Source organism: Tursiops truncatus, chromosome 10 (assembly GCF_011762595.2).
Source record: "Tursiops truncatus isolate mTurTru1 chromosome 10, mTurTru1.mat.Y, whole genome shotgun sequence".
NCBI classification, from domain to species: Eukaryota; Metazoa; Chordata; class Mammalia; order Artiodactyla; family Delphinidae; genus Tursiops; species Tursiops truncatus.
Window position 1 is genome coordinate 5,162,150 of NC_047043.1, and position 20,925 is coordinate 5,183,074.

The 20,925-nt window shown below is 41.2% G+C and overlaps 2 protein-coding genes across 7 annotated transcripts in view; one reads left to right on the forward strand and one right to left on the reverse strand.

Moving 5' to 3' along the window:
- CAGE1 (cancer antigen 1) overlaps positions 1-13,843 on the reverse strand; it is a 54,507-nt gene extending 40,664 nt beyond the window's left edge. For 4 of the 5 annotated variants that reach the window (XR_002178302.3, XR_012334311.1, XM_073810295.1 and 1 more), the window contains exons 1-2: positions 13,476-13,589; positions 9,368-9,891 (exon numbers count right to left, since the gene is read on the reverse strand). Coding sequence is in view for 2 of the 5 variants with exons in the window: in XM_073810295.1 (XP_073666396.1) it covers positions 9,368-9,891; positions 13,476-13,488 (537 nt within the window). In the remaining 3 variants the exon portion in view is untranslated. Of the gene's footprint in view, positions 1-9,367; positions 9,892-13,475; positions 13,590-13,703 lie in introns of those variants that run through there. The other variant, XM_073810297.1, reaches the window with a different exon arrangement.
- A 300-nt stretch (positions 13,844-14,143) lies between these two features.
- RIOK1 (RIO kinase 1) overlaps positions 14,144-20,925 on the forward strand; it is a 31,705-nt gene continuing 24,923 nt past the window's right edge. Inside the window, exons 1-3 of one of the 2 annotated variants that reach the window (XM_019945027.3) lie at positions 14,144-14,277; positions 17,654-17,742; positions 20,749-20,839. In XM_019945027.3, coding sequence (XP_019800586.1) covers positions 17,725-17,742; positions 20,749-20,839 — 109 coding nt within the window. In that variant the 5' untranslated portion in view covers positions 14,144-14,277; positions 17,654-17,724. Of the gene's footprint in view, positions 14,278-17,653; positions 17,859-20,748; positions 20,840-20,925 lie in introns of both variants that reach the window. The other variant, XM_019945026.3, reaches the window with a different exon arrangement.

The following is a 20,925-nucleotide window of genomic DNA, read 5'->3' on the forward strand; positions in this document are numbered from 1 at the left end:
CAGTTCATCCCACCACCCCACCCCCACCACTTTCCCCCTTGGTGTCCATATGTTTGCTCTCTACATCTGTGTCTCAATTTCTGCCCTGCAAACCAGTTCACCTGTACTATTTTTCTAGGTTCCACATATGTGCGTTAATATACGATATTTGTTTTTCTCTTTCTGACTTACTTCACTCTGTATGACAGTCTCTAGATCCATCCACATCTCTACAAATGACCCAGTTTCGTTCCTTTTTATGGCTGAGTAATATTCCATTGTATCTATGTACCATATCTTCTTTATCCATTCGTCTGTCGATGGGCATTTAGGTTGCTTCCATGACCTTGCTATTGTAAATAGTGCTGCAATGACCATTGGGGTGCATGTGTCTTTTTGAATTATGGTTTTCTCTGGGTATATGCCCAGTGGTGGGATTGCTGGACCATATCTCTCCAGCATTTATTATTTGTAGACTTTTTGATGATGGCCATTCTGACTGGTGTGAGGTGATAACCTTGTTGTGGTTTTGATTTGCATTTCTCTAACAATTAACAATGTTGAGCATCTTTTCATGTGCCTGTTGGCCACCTGCACATCTTCTTTGGAAAAATGTCTATTCAGCTTCTCTGCCCATTTTTTAATTGGATTTTTTTGTTGTTGAGTTGTATGAGCTCTGTATATATTTTGCATATTAACCCCTTATTGGATATATGATTTGCAAATATCTTCTCCCATTCGTCAGGTTGTCTTTGTATTTTGTGGATAGTTTCCTTCACTGTGCAAAAGCTTTTTAGTTTGATGAGGTCCCATTTGTTTGTTTTTGCTTTTGTTTCCCTTGCCTGAGGACACATATCCAGAAAGATATTGCTAAGGCCAATGTCAAGGAGTATACTGCCTATGATTTGTTCTACAAGTTTTATGGTTTCAGGTTTAACATTCAAGTCTTTAATGCATTTTGAGTTTTGTGTATGGTGTGACATAGTGGTTTCTTTTTTTCTTTTTTTTCTTTTTTTTTGCATGTGGCCATTCAGTTTTCCCAACACCATTTATTTTTATTTTTATTTTTTTGCGGTATGCAGGCCTCTCACTGTTGTGGCCTCTCCCATTGTGGAGCACAGGCTCTGGACACGCAGGCTCAGTGGCCATGGCTCACTGGCCCAGCCACTCTGCGGCATGTGGGATCTTCCCGGACCGGGGCATGAACCCATGTCCCCTGCATTGGCAGGTGGACTCTCAACCACTGCGCCACCAGGGAAGCCCCCAACACCATTTATTGAAGAGACTATTGTTTCTCTATTGTACATTCTTCACTCCTTTGTTATAAATTAATTGTCCATACATGTGTGGGTTTATTTCTGGGCTCTGGATTCTGTTCCATTGATCTATGTAACTATTTTTCTGCCAATATCATGCTGTTTTGATTACTATAGCTTTGTAATATAGTTTGAAATCTGGGAGTGTGATACCTCTACCTTTGTTCTTTTTTCTTAGGATTGCTTTGTTTCTTTGGGGTCTTTTGGGATTCCACATAAATTTTAGAATTGTTTGATCTATTTCTGTATAAATATCCTTGGGATTTAATAGGGACTGAATATTTGATAGGGACTGAATAATAGGCATTGAATATGTAGATTGTTCTAGGTAAATGTTAATTTTTCTACTCTATTAGCATGGAGCATCTTTCCATTTATGTCTTCTTCAGTCTTTTTCAACAATGTCATAGTTTTCAGTGTACAGATCTTTCACCTCCTTGGTTAAATTTATTCCTAGGTAGTTAATCTTTTTGTTGCAATTGTAAATGAGATTTTCTTAATTTCCCTTTCTGCTAGCTGATTGTTAGCATATATAGGTACACCACAGATTTTTGTATGTTGGTTTTGTACCCTGCAACTGTATTCATTTATTATTTGACAGGTTTTTTTGTGAAGTCTTTAGAATTTTCTATCTATAAAATCATGTAATTTGCAAATAGTGAGAGTTTTACTTCTTCCTTTCCAATTTGAATGCTTTTCGTTTCTTTTTCTTGCCTAATTGCTCTGGCTAGGATGTCCAATATTATGTTGAATAAGAGTGGCAAGAGTGTGCATTCTCATCTTGTTCCTGATTTTAGGGGGATAGCTTTCAGGTTTTCAAATTTGAGTATGATGTTAGCTGTGGGTTTATATAGCTTTTATTATATTGAGGTATGTTCCTTCTATAGTAATTTTATTGAGAGTTTTTATCATAAGTGGGGGTTGAATGTTGTTAAATGCTTGTCTGCATCTATTGAGATGATCATACAGTTTTTATCCTCCATTTTGCTAATGTGATGTATCACATTGATTGATTTGCAGATGTTGAACCATCCTTGCATCCCTGGAATAAATCCCACTTGATCATGGTGTATGATTCTTTTCCTGTATTGTTGTATTTGGTTTGCTAATATTTTGTTGAGGATTTTTGCATCTATGTTCATCAAAAATATTGGCTTGCAATTTCTTTTTCTGTGTGCTGTCTTTGTCTGACTTTGTTATCAGAGTAATGTTGGCCTCATAGATTGAGTTAAGAAATGTTCTCTCCTCTTCAAGTTTTTTGAAGAGTTTGAGAAGAATAGGTATTAAATCTTCTTTGAATGTTTAATAGAATATATCAGTGAAGCCACCTGGTCCTGAACTTTTTTGGGGGGGAAGGTTTTGATTACTGTTTCAATCTCTTTACTAGTGATTTGTCTATTCAGATTTTCTAGTTCCTTTTTTAAAAATTTATTTATTTTTATTATTTTTTGGCTGCATTGGGTCTTCGTTGCTGCACACAGGCTTTCTCTAGGGGCGGCGAGCAGGGGCCACTCTTTGCTGCGGTGTGCGGGCCCCTCACTGCAGTGGCTTCTCCTGTTGCAAAGCTTGGGCTCTAGGTGTGCGGGCTTCAGTAGTTGTGGCATGCAGACTCAGCAGTTGTGAATCGCGGGCTCCAGAGTGCAGGCTCAGCACTGTGGCTCATAGCTTAGATGCTCCACAGCATGTGGGACCCTCCCAGACCAGGTATCAAACCCATGTCCCCTGCATTGGCAGGCGGACTCCCAACCACTGTACCACCAGGGAAGTCCTTCTATTTCTTCTTGATTCGTCTTCGAAGGTTGTATGATTCTAAGGATTTGTCCATGTCTCCTAGGTTGCTGATGTATAGCTGTTCTTAGTATTCTCTTATAATCATTTGTATTTCTGTGATATCTGCTGTTAATAGTCTCTTTTGTTTCTGATTTTATTTAGCAGAGTGCTCTCTCTTTTTTTCTTAGTGAGTCTAGCTAAAGGTTTGTCAATTTTGTTTATCTTTTCAAAGAACCAGCTCTTAGTTTCATTGATCTTTTCCATTGTCTTTTTAGTCTATTTCATTTACTTCCACTCTGATCTTTATTATTTTTTTCCTTCTACAGACTTTGGGCTTTGTTTGTTCTTCTTTTTCTTGTTCCTTTACGTGTAAGTTTGGATTGTTTGAGGGCTTTTTTCTTTCTTTCTTTTTTTGGCTGCACCGTGCAGCTTGTGGGATCTTAGTTCCCGAACCAGAGATTGAACCCGAGATCAAACCCATGCCCTCTGCAATGAAAGCATGGAGTCCTAAACACTGGACCGCCAGGGAATTCCCTGAGATTTTTCTTTTGTCTTGAGGTAGGCCTGCATTGCTATAAACTTCTTTTAAGAGCTGCATCCCTATATGTAGTATTTTTATCTTCATTTGTCTTCAGGTAACTTTTTATTTCTCTGTTGATTTCTTCATTGACCCAATAGTTGTTCATAGCATGTTGTTCAGTCATGAACATTATCTGTGATTTTTCCAGCTTTCTTCTCCTAGTTGATTCCTAGTTTTATACCATTGTGCTCGATATGATTTCAATCTTCCATTTATTGAGACTTTCTTTGTACCAACATATGGTGTATCCTTGCTAAAACTTCATGTGCACTTGAGAATGTGTACTTTGTTGCATTTAGACAGCATGTTCTGTACAAATTTATCAAATACCTCTGGTCTAATGTTTCATTTAAGGCTGATGTTCCTTTGTTGACTTTCTGTCTGGATGATCTATCCATTGGTGTAAGTGGGTGTTAAAGTCCCCTACTATTATTGCGTTGCTGTCAATTTCTCCCTTAGGTCCATTAATAATTGCTTTATATATTTTGGTGCTCCTATGTTAGGTGCATACCTATTAATAAATGTTACATCTTCTTCATGAATTGTCCCCTTTATTATTTTTATATGTCCATCTTTGTCTCTTGTTACCTTTTTTGGCTTGGAGTCTATTTTGTCAGATATGAATATAGATACACTTTCTTTTAGCTCCCATTTGCTTGGAGTATCATCTTCCATCCCTTCATTTTGAGCCTGTTTATCTTTAAAGCTGAGGTGAGTCTCCTGGAGGGAGGATATAGTTGGGTCTTGTTTTTCATATATACATTTTTTGTGGGAGGAGGGTCTTGTCTTTTAATCCATCCAAACACTCTATGTCTTTTGATTGGTGAATTAAATCCATTTACTTTTAGGATGATTATTGACAGATGAGGACTTGGTACTGCCATTTTATCTTTTGTTTTCTGATTGCTCTCTATCTCCACTGTTTCTTTTTTGTGTTTTTGTCTATTTTTTTTTTTGGTGGTTTTCTATGATGTTCCTCTTTTTTATGTTTCATGTATTTGCTCTAGATTTATGTTTTGTGGTTACCATGAGGTTTGTATAAAACATCTCATAGATAAGACAGTCTTTTTTCTGCTGATAGCATCTTATCTTCATTTGCCTATACAGGTTCTGTCCTTTTCCTCTTCCCCTCTTGTTTTTGTTGTCTCAAATTATCCTTATTTATGTTGTGAGTCTGTTACCAAATTGAAGTAGGTATCGTTATTTTTTCTGCTTTTTTTCTCCCTTGATATTTCTGCTATATTACAGTGTTAACAATCTATTCTAACATAGAGTTGCAATTTTCTGATTCTATTTATCACCTTACTCGAAATTTTGTGTACTTTTCCTTTTTGTTTTTGGCATAAGAGCTCCTTTCAACATCTCTTGTAAAGCACGTCTAGTGTTGATGAACTCCTTCAGCTTTTGTCTGAGAAACCCTTTATTTCTCCTTCATATGTGAATAATAACTTTGCTGGATAAAGTATTTTTGGCTGACAGTTTTTAATCTTTCAGTATTTTGAGTATGTTATTCCACTCCCTCCTGGCCTATAGAGTTTCAGCTAAAAAATCTGCTGAGAGCCTAGTGGGGGTTCCTTTGTAGGTAACCATCCTTTTTTCCCTAGTTGCCTTTAAAATTCTTTGCCATTGACTCTTTTTTTTTGTATTTTTGATAAAATTTGTATTAGTTTCCCTTAATGTTAACATCTTATATACCATGGCACATTGTTAAAATTAAAACAAAACAACACAAATGCATTGCTATTAACTAAACTCTAGATTTTACCAGTTTTCCCACTAATGTCCTTTTTCTGTTCCAAGATCCAATCCAGGGTATCACATTGTATTTAGTACCTCTTTGTCATTGACTTTTGACAGTTTTAATATAATGTGTCTTAGAGAAGGCCTTTTTGCAATGAGGTGTTTAGATGTTCTCTTGGCTTCATGGATTTGTATGTACAGTTCCTTCCTCAGGCTTGGAAAATTCTCAGCTATTATTATTATTTTTTAAACCTTAATCTTTTTACATCCCTGATATGCTGTTGGTTTCAGTAATCTTTATTTTTATTTTTTTCTGAAAAAATCTTTATTCCAACAGGGCTCTTTATAGCAGTTAATTTTAGAATTAAAATGAGCAAAAATTCAAAGAGTCATGCTCCAATTATAAATCTCTGTGGTCATCACAATTTGGTCATGATTAATATTTTGAAAACTGAAAAATCTTTATTTTATCTCCAAGAAAATTAAGCCAGGTAAAGAAAATTAACTTGAAGTGTTCTTTGAACTTCCTATTCACTTGAAGACATCATCTTATTTTTTTTCCACTTATTTTTGTTTTATTGTGACATATACCTTATATACAGAAGCATGCACAAAACACTGGAGTTTACTTTAAAGAACAGTAATAAAGTAAGTACCTGTGTAGCCGCCATCTTTCTCCCCCCTGTGCCTTTTCCCAAAGGGAAAAGGCCCACGGGTATATATATATATATTTTTTAATTTATTTTTTGACCGCCCTGAACAGCATGTGGGATCTTAGTTCCCTGAGCAGGGATCAAACCCATGCCCCCTGCAGTGGAAGGTCAGAGTCTTAACCACTGAACCATCAGGGTAGTCACTCAGCTATTCTTTCTTTAGGTAAACTCCCTGCTCCCTTCTTCAACACTTCTTCTTCTGGGATAACCCATTACCCTACTGCTGTCCCTCCTGAAAGAGTTGTATAGATCTCATAGAATTTCCTTATTTTTTAAAGACTAACTCTCTTTTTCTACCTGTATCATTTCTAGATTTCTATCCTCAAGCTCGCTAATCCTGTCTTCCATAGGGTCTGCTCTATTTCCAAGGCTTTCTAATGCATTCTTCATCTTGTTTATTAAGTCCTTCAGCTCCAGAATTTGATTCTTTTTTAGAGTTTCAATATTCTGGTAAAATATTCCTTCTGTTAATTAATTTGATTCCTTAGCTCATTGAACTGCCTGATTTTCTCATAGCTCCTTGGGTTTCTTTATGACAGCTATTTTGAATTCTCTATCAGTTAGATCTCAATATGCCATGACTTTAAGTTTGGTTTCTGAAGAATTATCATTTTCTTTTTGCGATACAGTGTTACTGTGGCTCTTCTCTTCCTTGGTGCTTGATGAGTTGCTCCTCTGCCAGTGCATCTGAAGTAGCAAATACCTTTCTTCTTTAGATAAAGTTTTTTTCCCTCTCTTGATTCTAATGATTCAATAGGTTAGCAATTAGAGGTCTTTCTTTTGTTTTCCAGCAGGTGGCATACATAACACAAGTTTTTGGTTTCTCTTACCTGTGCTACCTCTGGTTACATCTGAGAGCTGGCACTTTCCACCCTCCATGGCCTCTGACAGGTGCCCCTGCTATTGCTGCTTGTGCCTCTAGGGTGGTTGGTGCCTTGCTGCTGCTGCTGGGGCACTGGGACGGTGGTGGGCGCTTCTGCCACATCCAAGATCCCCTGAGTCGCAGGCTCTGCCAACACGGGGGGAGGGGAAGACAGTGGGGATCATGGGCACCCTGTCGTGCCTGGTGGTGTCAAGTTCGTGGGTGCTGCCATTGCGGGCTGGATTTGGGGGGGCAGAGTTATGGGTGCTTCTGCAGCTGGAGAGATGAGGTTGTGGGCCCCACTGCCACTGCTGCCTAGTCACCTATGGTTGGCTAGTGCTACTGTGGCCAGGAGGCTTGAGTCACGTGTGCCGCCTCTCCTGCTGCTACTGGGTTCTCTGAGGCCGTGGGCTCAGCCACCATGGCTGGGGGACCAGGATTGCAGGCACCACCTCCACTGTTCCCCCAGTTCTGCCTCCTCTATGCATTCCAGTCCACCCTCCTTCAGATGTACAGCTGCGTGGAATTCTCCAGCACCCTGGTATGTTCAGCAGATGCATGTTTGTTGAGTTGTGGATGTTTTACTAGTTGTAGATTGAAGGGCTCAATCCACCATGATGTGGACGACACGCTCTTGTGAGGCCTCTTTTGAATAAAGACTTTCTTATTCCTCATTAAACCATTACCTCACTATGCTATGACTCCTGTGAACATTAGAAAGTCAGACGAACATACCTCATTATTGACTTTCTGCCTACAATACAGTTTGGGGGGGTTTAAAAAAGGACAGTAAGTTGTAGTAAGAAAACACTGAAATGAACATGACGTAACAACCCAGTAAAAGATCTCTGAAAGGGTGGGCTAAATAACTTTCTAGAATTTAGGGATACTGGAACCTTATATTTAGTGTTTTTTTCATTGTTCTGAGATAAAGACAACTATCCTTACTGAGGCCTACAAGGTCCTGATATTGACCTTGATATCTAATCCATGTTACCTTTCCATCCTCATCAACAACATCCCTCTTCCCCCTCCAACCCAGCAACATTAAGCTTCCTTCAGATCCATGAATGAAGGTACCATGCTCCCTGCAGCCACAGCGTTTTTGCACTTGTTGTTACTTCTGCATGGAATGCTCTCCCACCCACTGTTACCTAACTACTCCCACTCATCCTTCAGAGCTGAGCTCAATTACCACTACACTTCAGGGAAGCCCTACCCAAACTCCCCGACCAGGACAGGAAGACTCCCATCTTACTTTTAGTCATAGCACCTATCATAGTTGCAAGTTTATATGTAATTTTATATAACATTATATACAATTTATATGTAACTTTTATTCACAGCACTTACCACAGTTGAAGGTTTACATTTACTTATGTGATTATTTAAGTCTATCTCCTCTACTAGGGTGTTCTTTTCACGAGGACAAAACCCACATCCTTTTGGTTTGGGTTTTCTTTTTCAGCCATTTTATAACCAACACATAGCACAGGGCCTAAGACATGATAGATGCCTGAAAGTTTTTATTGACTGACTGAATGGCTAAATGCAATGGGAAATAGGAAGGAACAATCTTGAAAAACCCTAATTAAACTGCTTTTTAAAATGTTCTTTTCCAGAACTCAAAACAGGTAAATAAAGTTCTCTTTTAAATGCTCCTTCCAAATAAATGAACCAAAAGCCTGCTTGTACTTGTAAATGATACACAACAGCCATAGCTTTCTCACCAAACTCACAACGATGAGGCACTGGTTATGCTATTCTTGGATTGTTATCTATTTGCCCACACAAATCCTTAAATTTTTTATTTTTTTATTCAGAGCGTACATAGACTTTATACTGTTGGCATCTTCAGTGCTCCTAGGATACTACATACCCAGAATCAACAATTCAAAGACAAATTAATGTTTTCACTTTTGTAGAAAGATAAACATTTTTTGCTTGTCAGTAGAAATCCCACATGATAGAAAAACCATAAACTTTTCTTGTCAAATAATTTAATTAATACCTCGGTACTTCTTCCTCTTCTAACCTTTTCCTTACTGTAAACTCTGAGTTCCAATCAACATGATTCACCAAATATAAAAGCTTAGTATATTCAAGGCATCATGCAGATGCTAGGGTGCATAAAAGGATAAGTAAGACAGAGCCCTGACCCTCAAAGAAATTATCATTTGGTAGAACTAATCCCCAAGTATGTACTTGATTTTATTAGAAAAAATTGTTTCTAAATTGAGTAAGATCTCAGAAGGCATTTTCCCCAGAGAAGCAATGTCTCTCATGCTGATCAGATGATTTAGCACTACTTCCAAAAATCTCAGATTACATACAGTGTTTTTTGTTTGTTTTTTAAAAACACATCCTTTAATACCCTACAGGCTGTACTAACCATTAAAAATCTTACCTCCTCTGTTTTATAATTAACTCTCAGATCAAGCAGGTTAAAGCTATTCTCCTTATAAAGTGCTTGTTCAACATCACTGTGTAAATTTTCCTCACACAAGAAGACTTGAGGTTGACTAGGGTTGAGTGAAGATTCCATGGCAGTACTATTAGCCAGTGACATTTCCATGAATTTCAGCATCTCTCCACTGCAGTGGATTAGAGGTGGCCTTCTAGGAGGTTGTCTGACACACTTAAGAACAAGTTGATCTTTATTTGTGGAAGTGCTAGTTCCCTTTGGATTTTCTTCCTTAAATGAATCTTCCTGTATATTGGTGTCTTCTGCATAATTATACACATGACGTTGGAATTCTGGCTCCTCTGTATAAGATAAGCCTTCTGTCAGATTTTGAAATGTTACCATTTCATTATTAAATGCTTCTGGCTGATGAAATTTGCAAAGGGGTTCAAATTGTCTGAAGGAAGAAATGCTGGTGTCAACTGGCTGAGTTAGTACATTCTGTGAGTAATTTCCAATGTTGACATCTCATTAGAAAGAGAAAGATGAAAATAAGAATTAGCTGACCTGAAATTTATGACTTAACAGTTACATTTACATTTATGAAATCAACTGTTGGAGGCTTTTATGAATTATATATATTTCAACCTTTTTCATTGAATGTATTTGTGCTAGCGGATACAACAAAACTTTTTTACATGGAGGAAAAAGTCATCAAGGGACTGCTACAAAAAAGCTTGTTATATATCATTCTTGTCAAATACCATTGCAACAAATTCCAAGGCATCTTCAAAATTCTTTCATTGTACTGTAATTTTAAAATGTTTCAAAACAATACAAACACACAGCACATAGTATAATAGCAAACACACATAAACTCATTTAATCTCACAACAATCTCATGAGCTAGGTACTGTTATTACCCCTGTTTTACAGATAAGAAAACTGAAACATAAGAGATGTTAAGTCACTTGCCTAAGGTCACAGAGCTGGTAAGCAGTGCATCTGGGATTCCAGAATACTATTTCTAAATGCTATGCTATACTGTTTCTCAATATGACAAATTACCCAGATTTAATACATTTTAAAAAATCAGAAGCAAATAAAGACAAAATGGAAAGAAGTGTTACAAAATTAATAAATGACCCTTCCCTTCTACCTAAATTCCCTCCTTTTCCCCTCCCCCGAGAGAACTACTATACTGAAGCTGGTAAGTATTAATTCTTCCCATCCACATTTTTCTAATTTTACTACTCATTTAAGTACCCTAAATAACACATATCAAGTTCCCAGACTTTCTCATTTTGTGACACCTTAAAGTCTGTAATTTTTTCACAGCACCCCTAGACCAAAAGAAATACTTAACAGTTCCATTTATTAAGTAGTTAAGCTCAAACAACTTAACTATTTTTCCTAACAACTTAGTAGCTGTTTAAAAATACACATAAGCTGAAAGAGAAAAATATTTTATTTCATTCTTAAACAACCAAACTTGCCTGCTAGTTGGGTACACGACTAAGCACAGCACAATGTCTCAAACCTTGGAATTAAGCTGGAATCCAACCCTCACTTCCGACTTCACATTGATTTTCAGGAAGTACTTGCTTTCTATCACAGCAACCTCCAAAAACCCATCTTTGCAAACAAGGCAGTATAGAAAGGATTATAGTATGGTTTTTATACTGAAATAGTGAACTATCTTAAGCTAGTAGCTTGTGGGGTCCAACAGATGTCCAGTATCACTGTTTTCTTCAAATTTCAAAATATCCTGCAGCACCCTGGGCAAATTGTGGGTATATACACCATTATTTTGTTTTAAATTTTTATATAAATAACATATTTTATATATATCCATATAAATGTCTATTTCACTTAAATTTTTGCTTTTCAGACTTAGCCATGTAAATACATGTAGATCTAGTTCATTCTAAAGGATTACACTTTATTCCCTTTCTGTTAGATATTTGTTTCTAATTTTGCTATTAAAAACAGCACTGCAGTAAACATCTTTATACACATTTCCTCGTACACTAATTTAAGAATTTTGGGGGGTTCCCTGGTGGCGCAGTGGTTAAGAATCCGCCTGCCAATGCAGGAGACACAGGTTTGAACCCTGGTCTGGGAAGGTCCCACATGCCGCGGAGCAACTAAGCCCATGTGCCAAAACTACTGAGCCTGAGCTCTACAGCCTGCAAGCCACAACTACTGAGCCCATGTGCCACAACTACTAAGCCCGTGCCTAGAGCCCGTGCTCTGCAACAAGAGAAGCCACCGCAATGAGAAGTGTGCGCACCGCAACGAAGAGTAGCCCCCGCTTGCCACAACTAGAGAAAGCCCGCGCACAGCAACAAAGATATACAAACAAAAAGCTGTTTTCCGTTCCCCTCCTCATATTAAGAAGGCAACAAAGTTCACTACCCTAAATTTTAAAATATCATTTGTGAAGTCATTGGAAAAATATAAAATTAGTCTGAGTATGTTACAAAGTCATGATAACTTTGCATGGTAATAAATACTAATTTGGACAAAAAGAAGTCAGTATGTGTGGCTACCATCCAGTGATTCCCTAAAAGGTTTGGGACCCAGAAGGTGAAGGGATCTCTCAATTAATCAAAAGATATTTACAAAATATTATCGAGACCTATTAGGGTCCACAAAACACTGTATTTCTACTTACCTGATACTTTCTATTCTAATACCTCATTATCAAGTCAAATCCAACACTGAACATCAGTTTTCCCTCCCTTCCCTATGCCACACTTATTCTCTCAGGCACTTGGGTTTGAAAACCAGGAGACATCTTTGGCATCCTTCTACCTCATCACCCATGGGCTACTCAGTTACCAAGTCCTGTCCAATTCTCCTTTAAAAAACGTTCTTCATAACCCATGCTTTCTTTCCCTCCCTACGGCATCATACTGGTCCATATTCTCATGACCTCCTCAGGTCCGTCAGGGGATGGGAGTAGAAAACAGGTCCAAACAGAGTCCAGATTCTTCTGCTTGACTTCCTAGGTCTTCCATAGCCTGAACCCACATTACCTCTCCAGTCCTCCTCTGCTCAAGTCAGATCAGGCTTCCTTCCCTGCAAATAGATCACGCTCCTTACCATCTCAGTAGTCTGCCCTGGTAAGTGCTTCTCCCTCCTAAAACTTTCCTATCTACCCATTCACCCAGTTTTTAAATTCCTACGTCTTTAGTCTAAACTTCCATCTCACAAGTCAGCACCTATTTGTTGACTGTTTTAGTCTTCACCATTCTTTCAAGGGTGTTAGTGTCTGCACTCACATACTATATAGACCTCAGGAGGAGCCCATTTACGGTCTTTCAATATCCCCTACAGCAAACCAACCAGTGTTGTTCAGAGAATATATCGAATAAATCCTGCACTTAAATGATTTATTTCTATTAAAACTTTTCAATCTGCAGCCACTTAACCACTCCCCTGGGGTATTTTATTGAATTACCAAATTAGTAAGTAATTCACCGAGGTTTAACTTTTTCAAACCTGTCATCATTTGCTTAAGGATCAATATAAAAAAAGTCAGGGAGCCAAGCCGGCTGGGCAGGATTGGTGAGAGGCCAGACTTTATGCTTGCCTTTTCCTCTGTCTTCCAAATACATAAATACTGCCTGGGCTGTGGTGAAGGGGGTCTGAAACATCCTTCTTTTGTTTTCCAAATACAAAAAAACCGCCAGGGCCTTATTCCTTCAAAATTTTTTGTTTGCAAACCTAGAACTCCCAATGATAACACTCTTACAACCTTGTTCATACGGCATAATCTACCAATTTCTTTTTTTTTTTTTTAAGTTAGGCTTCCTTTTTTCGTCTTTCATTCTGTCCTGACCCGATTTATGCCAGACTGAAAAACAACAACAACGAAAAACTTGTTCCAATGTTTGGACAGATATTCCAGAGACACTCCTAAGCTGTTTTAGAATGGGTGTTAAAAGAGGTGTCACTGGGGGTACTGGCAAAAATTCTCAAATGTTTTTTTTTTTTGCCTTAAATTTTCAGTCGTATGTCAAATTTTAAACTTCTGAAAAGCAACTGTCTTATTTTCACCTCACAACAACGCAACAAACTTTTCAGGTCGCACAAGTGTGCTCACTTCCAGGGACCATAGTTGCTCGGCTCCACAGTAAGGATTTCGGGCGGCCTCCCTCCGTACTGGGTAACGAAGGAGGGGGAAGAACGCTTTCAACCTTGCCCACGCACGGCTTTTCACACTTCGCAGCGGGGATGCGGCAGCGCTGGAACGTCCCAGTGTGACGTCGGCCCGGCCGCGCCCTCCCCTCGCGGCCGCAACGGCGCCCGCCCGGCTCCCGCGCCCTCTGACCCTCTCGAAGTTTCCATGCGCAGAGCTGGGAGGTTACTCGGTGTGAGACCCCCCACGTCCAGCAGCCTCGGGCTAGCTGACGACTCCTTCCAAGGGAGGACACAAAGCGGGGAGCAGACTCGAAAAGCTCCGGAAGGAACAGTCAGCCCAGCCTCGGCGGGGAACGACGGGAACACGAACTGCCCACACACCTCGGGTCCCTCTCACGTCCTGCGGGACGCGAACTTCCGGCGCTCAGCCCGGCGCGGGGGCGGGGCTTCTGGTGGGAAGACGAATTCCGTTCGGAGTGGGGCTTCCTGTCCGGGTGGCTCGGTTGCTAGGCTTGGAATTCCATCTCCCGCACGTGGCGCGCGCTTTGGGCGCGGGGGCTTCTGAGCGGTTTGCTAGGCGGACGTCACGCGCAGAGGCCGTTGGATCGGCGGATAAAACCGTCCCTGTGCCGTTCCTGCCCCGGCGCAGGGCGAGCGGCTGCTGGTGGCGCTGAGGCTCGGCGCGCTTCCGTCATGGACTACCGGCGGCTGCTGATGAGTCGGGTGGTTCCGGGGCAGTTTGACGACGCCGACTCCTCGGACAGGTAGGCAGCCGTGAGTACACCGACGCTGTGCGCACGGTGCTCGCTCTTCCGCCGCCGCGGTCCCTTTGGGGAGTTGACGCTTGTTTGTGGTTTGGAGGGAGACTGGTAATTCATCACTCGGGGCTCTTTTCACAGCCTTTTGCTGCTTTCTCCATCCCAGCCAGGTCTTCCTGTTCAGGTGCCGGCAGAGTTAATGAAAGCCGCTTGTCTGTCCGGAGAGTCCAGGGTTCCCAGATTGTTAGCATCGCTGAGAGGCAGAGTTGGAGAGAGCGATTGGGTAACAGGTGTTTGAGCTTTAACTACATTTAGCGTTCAAAAAATATTGGAGCACCTATCGTGTGCCTATTTCTGTCTTCGGCGCTAAAGATAGCGATGAACAAGACAAACCAAAGCCCTGCTGCTATTGAGTTCTGCCTTCTACTTGGGAGGGAGGGCACACCATTAGGTACATAGAGATATTTTTTTTAAAAAAACCCAGATGACATATTTACTATGCAAACAATTAAAATCAGTTGATAGACCTAAGTAGTGGCTTTGTTGTAAAGGAAGGGTTAAGTCCAAATCTGGGGACTTACTTGGTGGTCCAGCGGTTAAGACTCCGAGCTCCCAATGCAGGGGACCTGGGTTGGATCCCTGGTCAGGGAACTAGATCCTGCATGCTGCAACTAACGATCCTGCGCGCAGCAACAAAGATCCCTCGTGCAGCAACCGAGACCCGGTGCAGCCAAAATGAGTGAATGAATAAATAAATAGTCCAGATCTAACGGACTCAGGAAGAGCAGCAGGAACAGCAATTCAGGACAGGGGACAGCAGGTGCAGAGGCCCTACGGTGGGATCCCTTTTGGCTGTGAAAGGAAGATCTAGAAGCCATTGTGCCTAGAGCACAGTGCATGTAGTTGAGGAGATTGGTTGGTAATGATACAGAAGTGAGAAGGGGCCAGAGCATGAAGAGCGTTACAAGTGATGGTAAGGTTTTGAGATATTATTCTAGGTCTTATAGAAAGCCACAGGAGGGCTTTTAGCAGGGCAGTGACATCACCTGATGTATGATTTAAAGGAATCATTCTGCTCTGGAGGAGATGGTTTTGGAGGGCAAAGGTGGACACAGTTCAAAAGTACTCAGGTAATTGAGTTCAAAGATGATGGGATCAAGCTAGGGATGTTTTGGAGGGCGAAGGGACAGGGTGTAACGGTAGGTTAGATGTGAAGTGAGAGGCAAAAGGAATTAAGGATAACTCCTACTTGAAAGCAAAATGAAACATAGAGTTCATCTTGGAATTCCAAGAAAATGGTTTTTACTTTATAGTAAGGATTCACTACACATAGATTTTATTAATTTCAGTAAATATAGATTGATCACTTTCTGTGCGTCAGATCTTTTTTTTTAAAGCACATTCTCTGCATTCAAAGACCTTATTCTTTTTTATTATTGTTATTAATTAATTTATTTTTGCAAGGTTGGGTCTTCGTTTCTGTGCGAGGGCTTTCTCTAATTGTGGCAAGTGGGGGCTACTCTTCATCGTGGTGCGTGGGCCTCTCATTATCGTGGCCTCTCTTGCTGGGGAGCACAGGCTCCAGACGCGCAGGCTCAGTACTTGTGGCTCACGGGCCTAGTTGCTCCGCGGCATGTGGGAGCCCCCCAGACCAGGGCTCGAACCCGTGTCCCCTGCATTAGCAGGCAGATTCTCAACCACTGCGCCACCAGGGAAGCCCTGTCAGATCTCTTGTTAGTGGATCGTGATACCTTGGTAAATACTCCCCTGAATGACACAGAACTTGCACTCTACCAGGGGAAGCATATCGAATAATTAGACAAATTATTTGTATTAGATTTAGGTAAGTAGTACAAAGGAGAAGTGGGTAAAGAACAGGGCAGACTTTCCTGAGCAAAGATAGCAGGTCAATACTGGAAGGATACGTAGGATTTAGCCAGAGAAATGAGAAGGGCATCCAGAACTACGTTTTCAGATGAGCGTACAGAAGACCTTAGGAACTAAGTTAAGTGGGCAGAAGAAACACAGCCAGTGTGGCTGGTGAGTAGTTAACGGTCATGAGTGTACACTAGACACTGTGAAGGTAGAAACCGGCGGATTTTGCCCACTCCTGGGACTCTGGAGACATTTTCGTTTGTCATAGCTGGCGGGGCGGGGGGGGGGGTGCGCTGGTGGCGTCTGGAAGGCAGGGACCAGAGATGCTGCTGAACATCCTTGAGGCACAGGACAACCGCCCTCAACAAGGGATTGTCCAGCCGAGGGGGGGAAGCCGTGGTACAAATGAAGGTATAGCTTTATCATGCCGCTCTAGGTTATTGGCAATTGAAGGATCGACTTCTGGATTGTGTTTATGAAATCCTAGTCAACAACAGGGGTTTACTGATTATTTGTTCTCTTCCCACCCATATCCGTGGAGCTTTGGAGCCCTCTAAGCCATGGCTAGTTAATGAGTCAGGATCGATCATCTGAATTTACTTAAACCACTGTCTGCCTGTGTTTAATCTGGTAGGGCATATCATCATGTGTTTTATGTGGTTTCTGTACTCGTTCTCCACCTGAGGGCTCAAAACTGGTAGTACTGCCTCTGGAGTCTGACCTGCAGACATGTTGTGTTTGGTGTGCACAGTGGTTTGTTCAAATTGAATATACCAGGTAAGTGGGAGATTTTACCCAAAAACCCAGAGATCTGGCTTCTCTTGAAAAACTAAGAAGATACAGTAACACTCGTCTGAATTCTCACGTGGCATAAAAAGACCCTGTTAGTTGTGCTCCCTTTACTCTGGGCCAGTTCTCTGGGTTTGTCAGTCTCCGCTTCTCCTCTTTAATTATACCCAGCTTTCTTCTCTCATTTGTGCTGCTTCTCTTCACCGTCCTTCCCTTCATGAGCAAGGGTGATTTGAAGTTCTTTGTGTAACACAAGTCTTGATACGGCTCCTTTTGTTGCAGAATGATAATTGAGTTCAAGGTAAGGCTTGAAATAAGGCTTTCGACTTATTCCCAAGTTTGGTCAGAAAGTTTCCCCCACCCCCTCTTAAAGCAGCTCTGTGAATGGTTTTTCCTGAAGTTCAGGTCAGGTGTACACATCAGAGTTAGTTCATTCAGCAGAGAAGATAATAATATAAATTCTAACTTCATTAAGGCAGGGGTGGATTTAACCACCTTATGTACTTCTTCCGTGGTAGGACCTGGAGAATAAGTGAACAGCTGGAACAGAAACCTGAGAAACAGGAGAACTTGGTGTTACGTTTGAGTTTATTGGGAGATGTTGTAAGGGAACCTTTTAGATTTATTGGTATAGGTGTAGCCTACTATATCATAAATAAATACATATGCAAGTCCAATTAGAGTATGTGTAAACATGCCAAAACATTGTTATTTCCAGTGAAAACATTGACTTGAAGACTGTCAAAGAGGAAGGTGATATTCTGTTTGAAGACCTTCAGAATAACGTGGATGAGAAGATGGGTGAAGGTGAGATGGAAAGGGAGGAAGAGGAGGATTATGACGACGATGATGACTGGGACTACGATGATGGATTTGGAAAACTGGTCAGGTGCTCAGCCTCAGGTGGAGGGAGTAACCTGCAGGTATCTGATGAACCATCCTGTACATCTTTGCATTGTTTGCTTATGTCTTCTTTTTTTTTTTTTTTTGCGGTACACGGGCCTCTCCCTGTTGTGGCCTCTCCCGTTGTGGAGCACAGGCTCCGGACGCGCAGGCTCAGCGGCCATGGCTCACGGGCCCAGCCGCTCCGCGGCACGTGGGATCTTCCCGGACTGGGGCACGAACCCGTGCTCCCTGCATCAGCAGGCGGACTCTCAACCACTGTACCACCAGGGAAGCCTTATGTCTTCTTTTTTAAAAGGCCTTTTTGTGGTTCTAGAATTGAGTAACTGAAAGGTTTTCACCAGGTTATATTGCACCATAGCCCTAGCCTTTACTGGTTTTCATTCTTCATCCTTTCCATATTTCTGATAATGATGTACATTTGTTCTATAATCAGTAAATTTAAAAAGTTATTTAAATTGTCATAAGATAATGAACCTAAAAATCTGCCTGGGAAAAGACACAAAAAGGCAGATTACTACAAATGGTTAGGAAACAGAGAAAAAGTTCAGCTTAATTAGTAATTAAAGAAAAGCAGAGAGTATGTAGAGATTTTTTTCTTTCACTTATGAACTGACAGAGACACAAAATATGTAATTGATGGTCAAATAAATGGGCACAGTTATTTGGAGGATAAATTGGTGCGTGATAAAAGCTTAATAGAGTAAGTGCTTTGACTCAGCAGTTCTTCTAGGAGGGTCCCAAGACTTAGTTACAAGAATGATCCTGGATTGTTGTTTCTGGCAGAGGAATGTTGGAAACGACCTTGATTCGTCGTTTCCAGTGGGACTGGTTCACGCAGCGAGATATTATGTAGCCATAAAGTCTGTTGCCATGGAAAACTGTCTTAATGACATGGAGAAATGTTCCCGATCTGCCATCTTCTACCAAGTGCAGAATGCAGGTTACCAAGCCGCATAGAGCCTGCCCCTCAAACTGCAAGGACTAAGTGTTGGGAGTGTGCAGAACCAGAGGGTCCAGACGGTGCATCTTCCTGGAACATAAAGGTTCCTGGAGCATGAAGATAGGGAGTGGGGGGAAGCAGAACTATTTCTTTGAAAATTAAAACAGCTATATCGTGGCCTAGAATGCATACGTTCTTGAATAACCAAAGAAATTTCACACTTACATGCGGTATTGCTTTGGCAACTCCTTCACTGATTCATTGGTGAGACTGAGCAATTTCAACATAGAGTGGAATTTCTTTTAATAAAGCTAGGGGGAAAAATATATATGCTTAAATGTTAACTGTTAATCTTTGGGCACTGGGCTTATAGGTAATTAAAAATTTACCTGTGGTTTCTACTGTGAACATGTATTATTTTAAGTTATATTTAATAGAAAACAATTTTTAAGTTCCCTGTAAATAAGAAACTACTCAGCCTCCAAGTTCACGCTTAGATACCAGGATTGAATCAGTCCTTGTGACAGGCCCCTTTTTTTTTTTTTGTGGTACACGGGCCTCTCACTGTTGTGGCCTCTCCCGTTGCGGAGCACAGGCTCCGGACGCGCAGGTTCAGCGGCCATGGCTCACAGGCCCAGCCGCTCCGCGGCATGTGGGATCTTCCCGGACCGGGGCACGAACCCGTATCCCCTGCATCGGCAGGCGGACTCTCAACCACTGCGCCACCAGGGAAGCCCAATGACAGGCCCTTTTAATATCTGTTCTCTTATTTACAGGTTCTGGATATTGTCTCCCCTCTCTTCCCTTTTTTTCCCATTACTTCAGTTTGTGCATTGCACCAGTCTAAGTGCTAAGCCTTGTACTTAATCTTTCCCTCTCTTGAGACACTAAGCCCAAAATGAAATTCCTGGAACCAGTTTAACGTTGGTCTTAGCTCTTTATTATACACTTGGGGGTAAATGAACATTCTCACATTTTAAATCTAGAAACCAGTCAAATTAGAAAAATGCGTTTAATTTTAATTTGTTATTTATAATAATGAAAAATATGTTGTAGAGAGGTTAGAAACAAAAGCAAAAATGCAGATTATATAGACTTTATTTTAGCCAGTGACTTTGTCCTATTTCAAATGCCTTTTTTAAAAAAATAATTTTTTTTATTTACTTTATTTATTTTTGGCTGCATTGGGTCTTCGTTGCTACACGCGGTCTTTTCTCTAGTTGCGGCGAGCGGGGGCTACTCTTCGTTGTGGTGTGCGGGCTTATTTCTGTGGCTTCTCATTGCAGAGCACGGGCTCTAGGTGCACGGACTTCAGTGGTTGTGGCTCGTAGGCTCTAGAGCGCAGGCTCAGTAGTTGTGGCGCACAGGCTGAGTTGCTCCGCGGCATGTGGGATCTTCCTGGACCAGGGCTCGAACCCTTGTCTCTCCTGCGTTGGCAGGTGGATTCTTAACCACTGTGCCACCAGGGAAACCCTCAAATGCCTTTTTAAAAAACTTCTTGGGCAAATTTGATTGATCCTTCCCTTCCCTTATGGTACTCCCCTAAGTATTGATACTTTAATAGTTAACTATGGGACTTCCTTGGTGGTGCAGTGGTTAAGAATCCATCTGCCAATGCAGGGGATCTGGGTTTGATCCCTGGTCAGGGAAGATCCCACATGCCCATGCGCCACAACTACTGAGCCTGTGCTCTAGAACCCACAACTACTGAGCTCACGTGCCACAACTACTGAAGCCTGCGTGCCTAGAGCCTGTGCCCCGCAACAAGAGAAGCCACCACAATGAGTCCACGCACTGCAACGAAGAGTAGCCCTGCTCACCGCAACTAGAGAAAGCCGCCATGCAGCAACAAAGACCCAACGCAGCCATAAATTAATTAACTAATTAATACTAAGGGAGAAAACGTTATGAACCTTAGGCTTGTACTTACAATTAGAGCTTTAGTCTGTGGAACTCATTTCTTCCAGGCAAATCGACAGACTCCCAGTTACAATTCAGCCAAAATGTCTACTCCATCAGACAAGGTCTTACGGAAATTTGAGAATAAAATTAATCTAGGTGAGTTTTTAAGATACATTTCCTCACTGGGCTATGAGAAAATTCTTCAAAAACCACAAAGTGTTATAAAATTTTATTAGATTAGG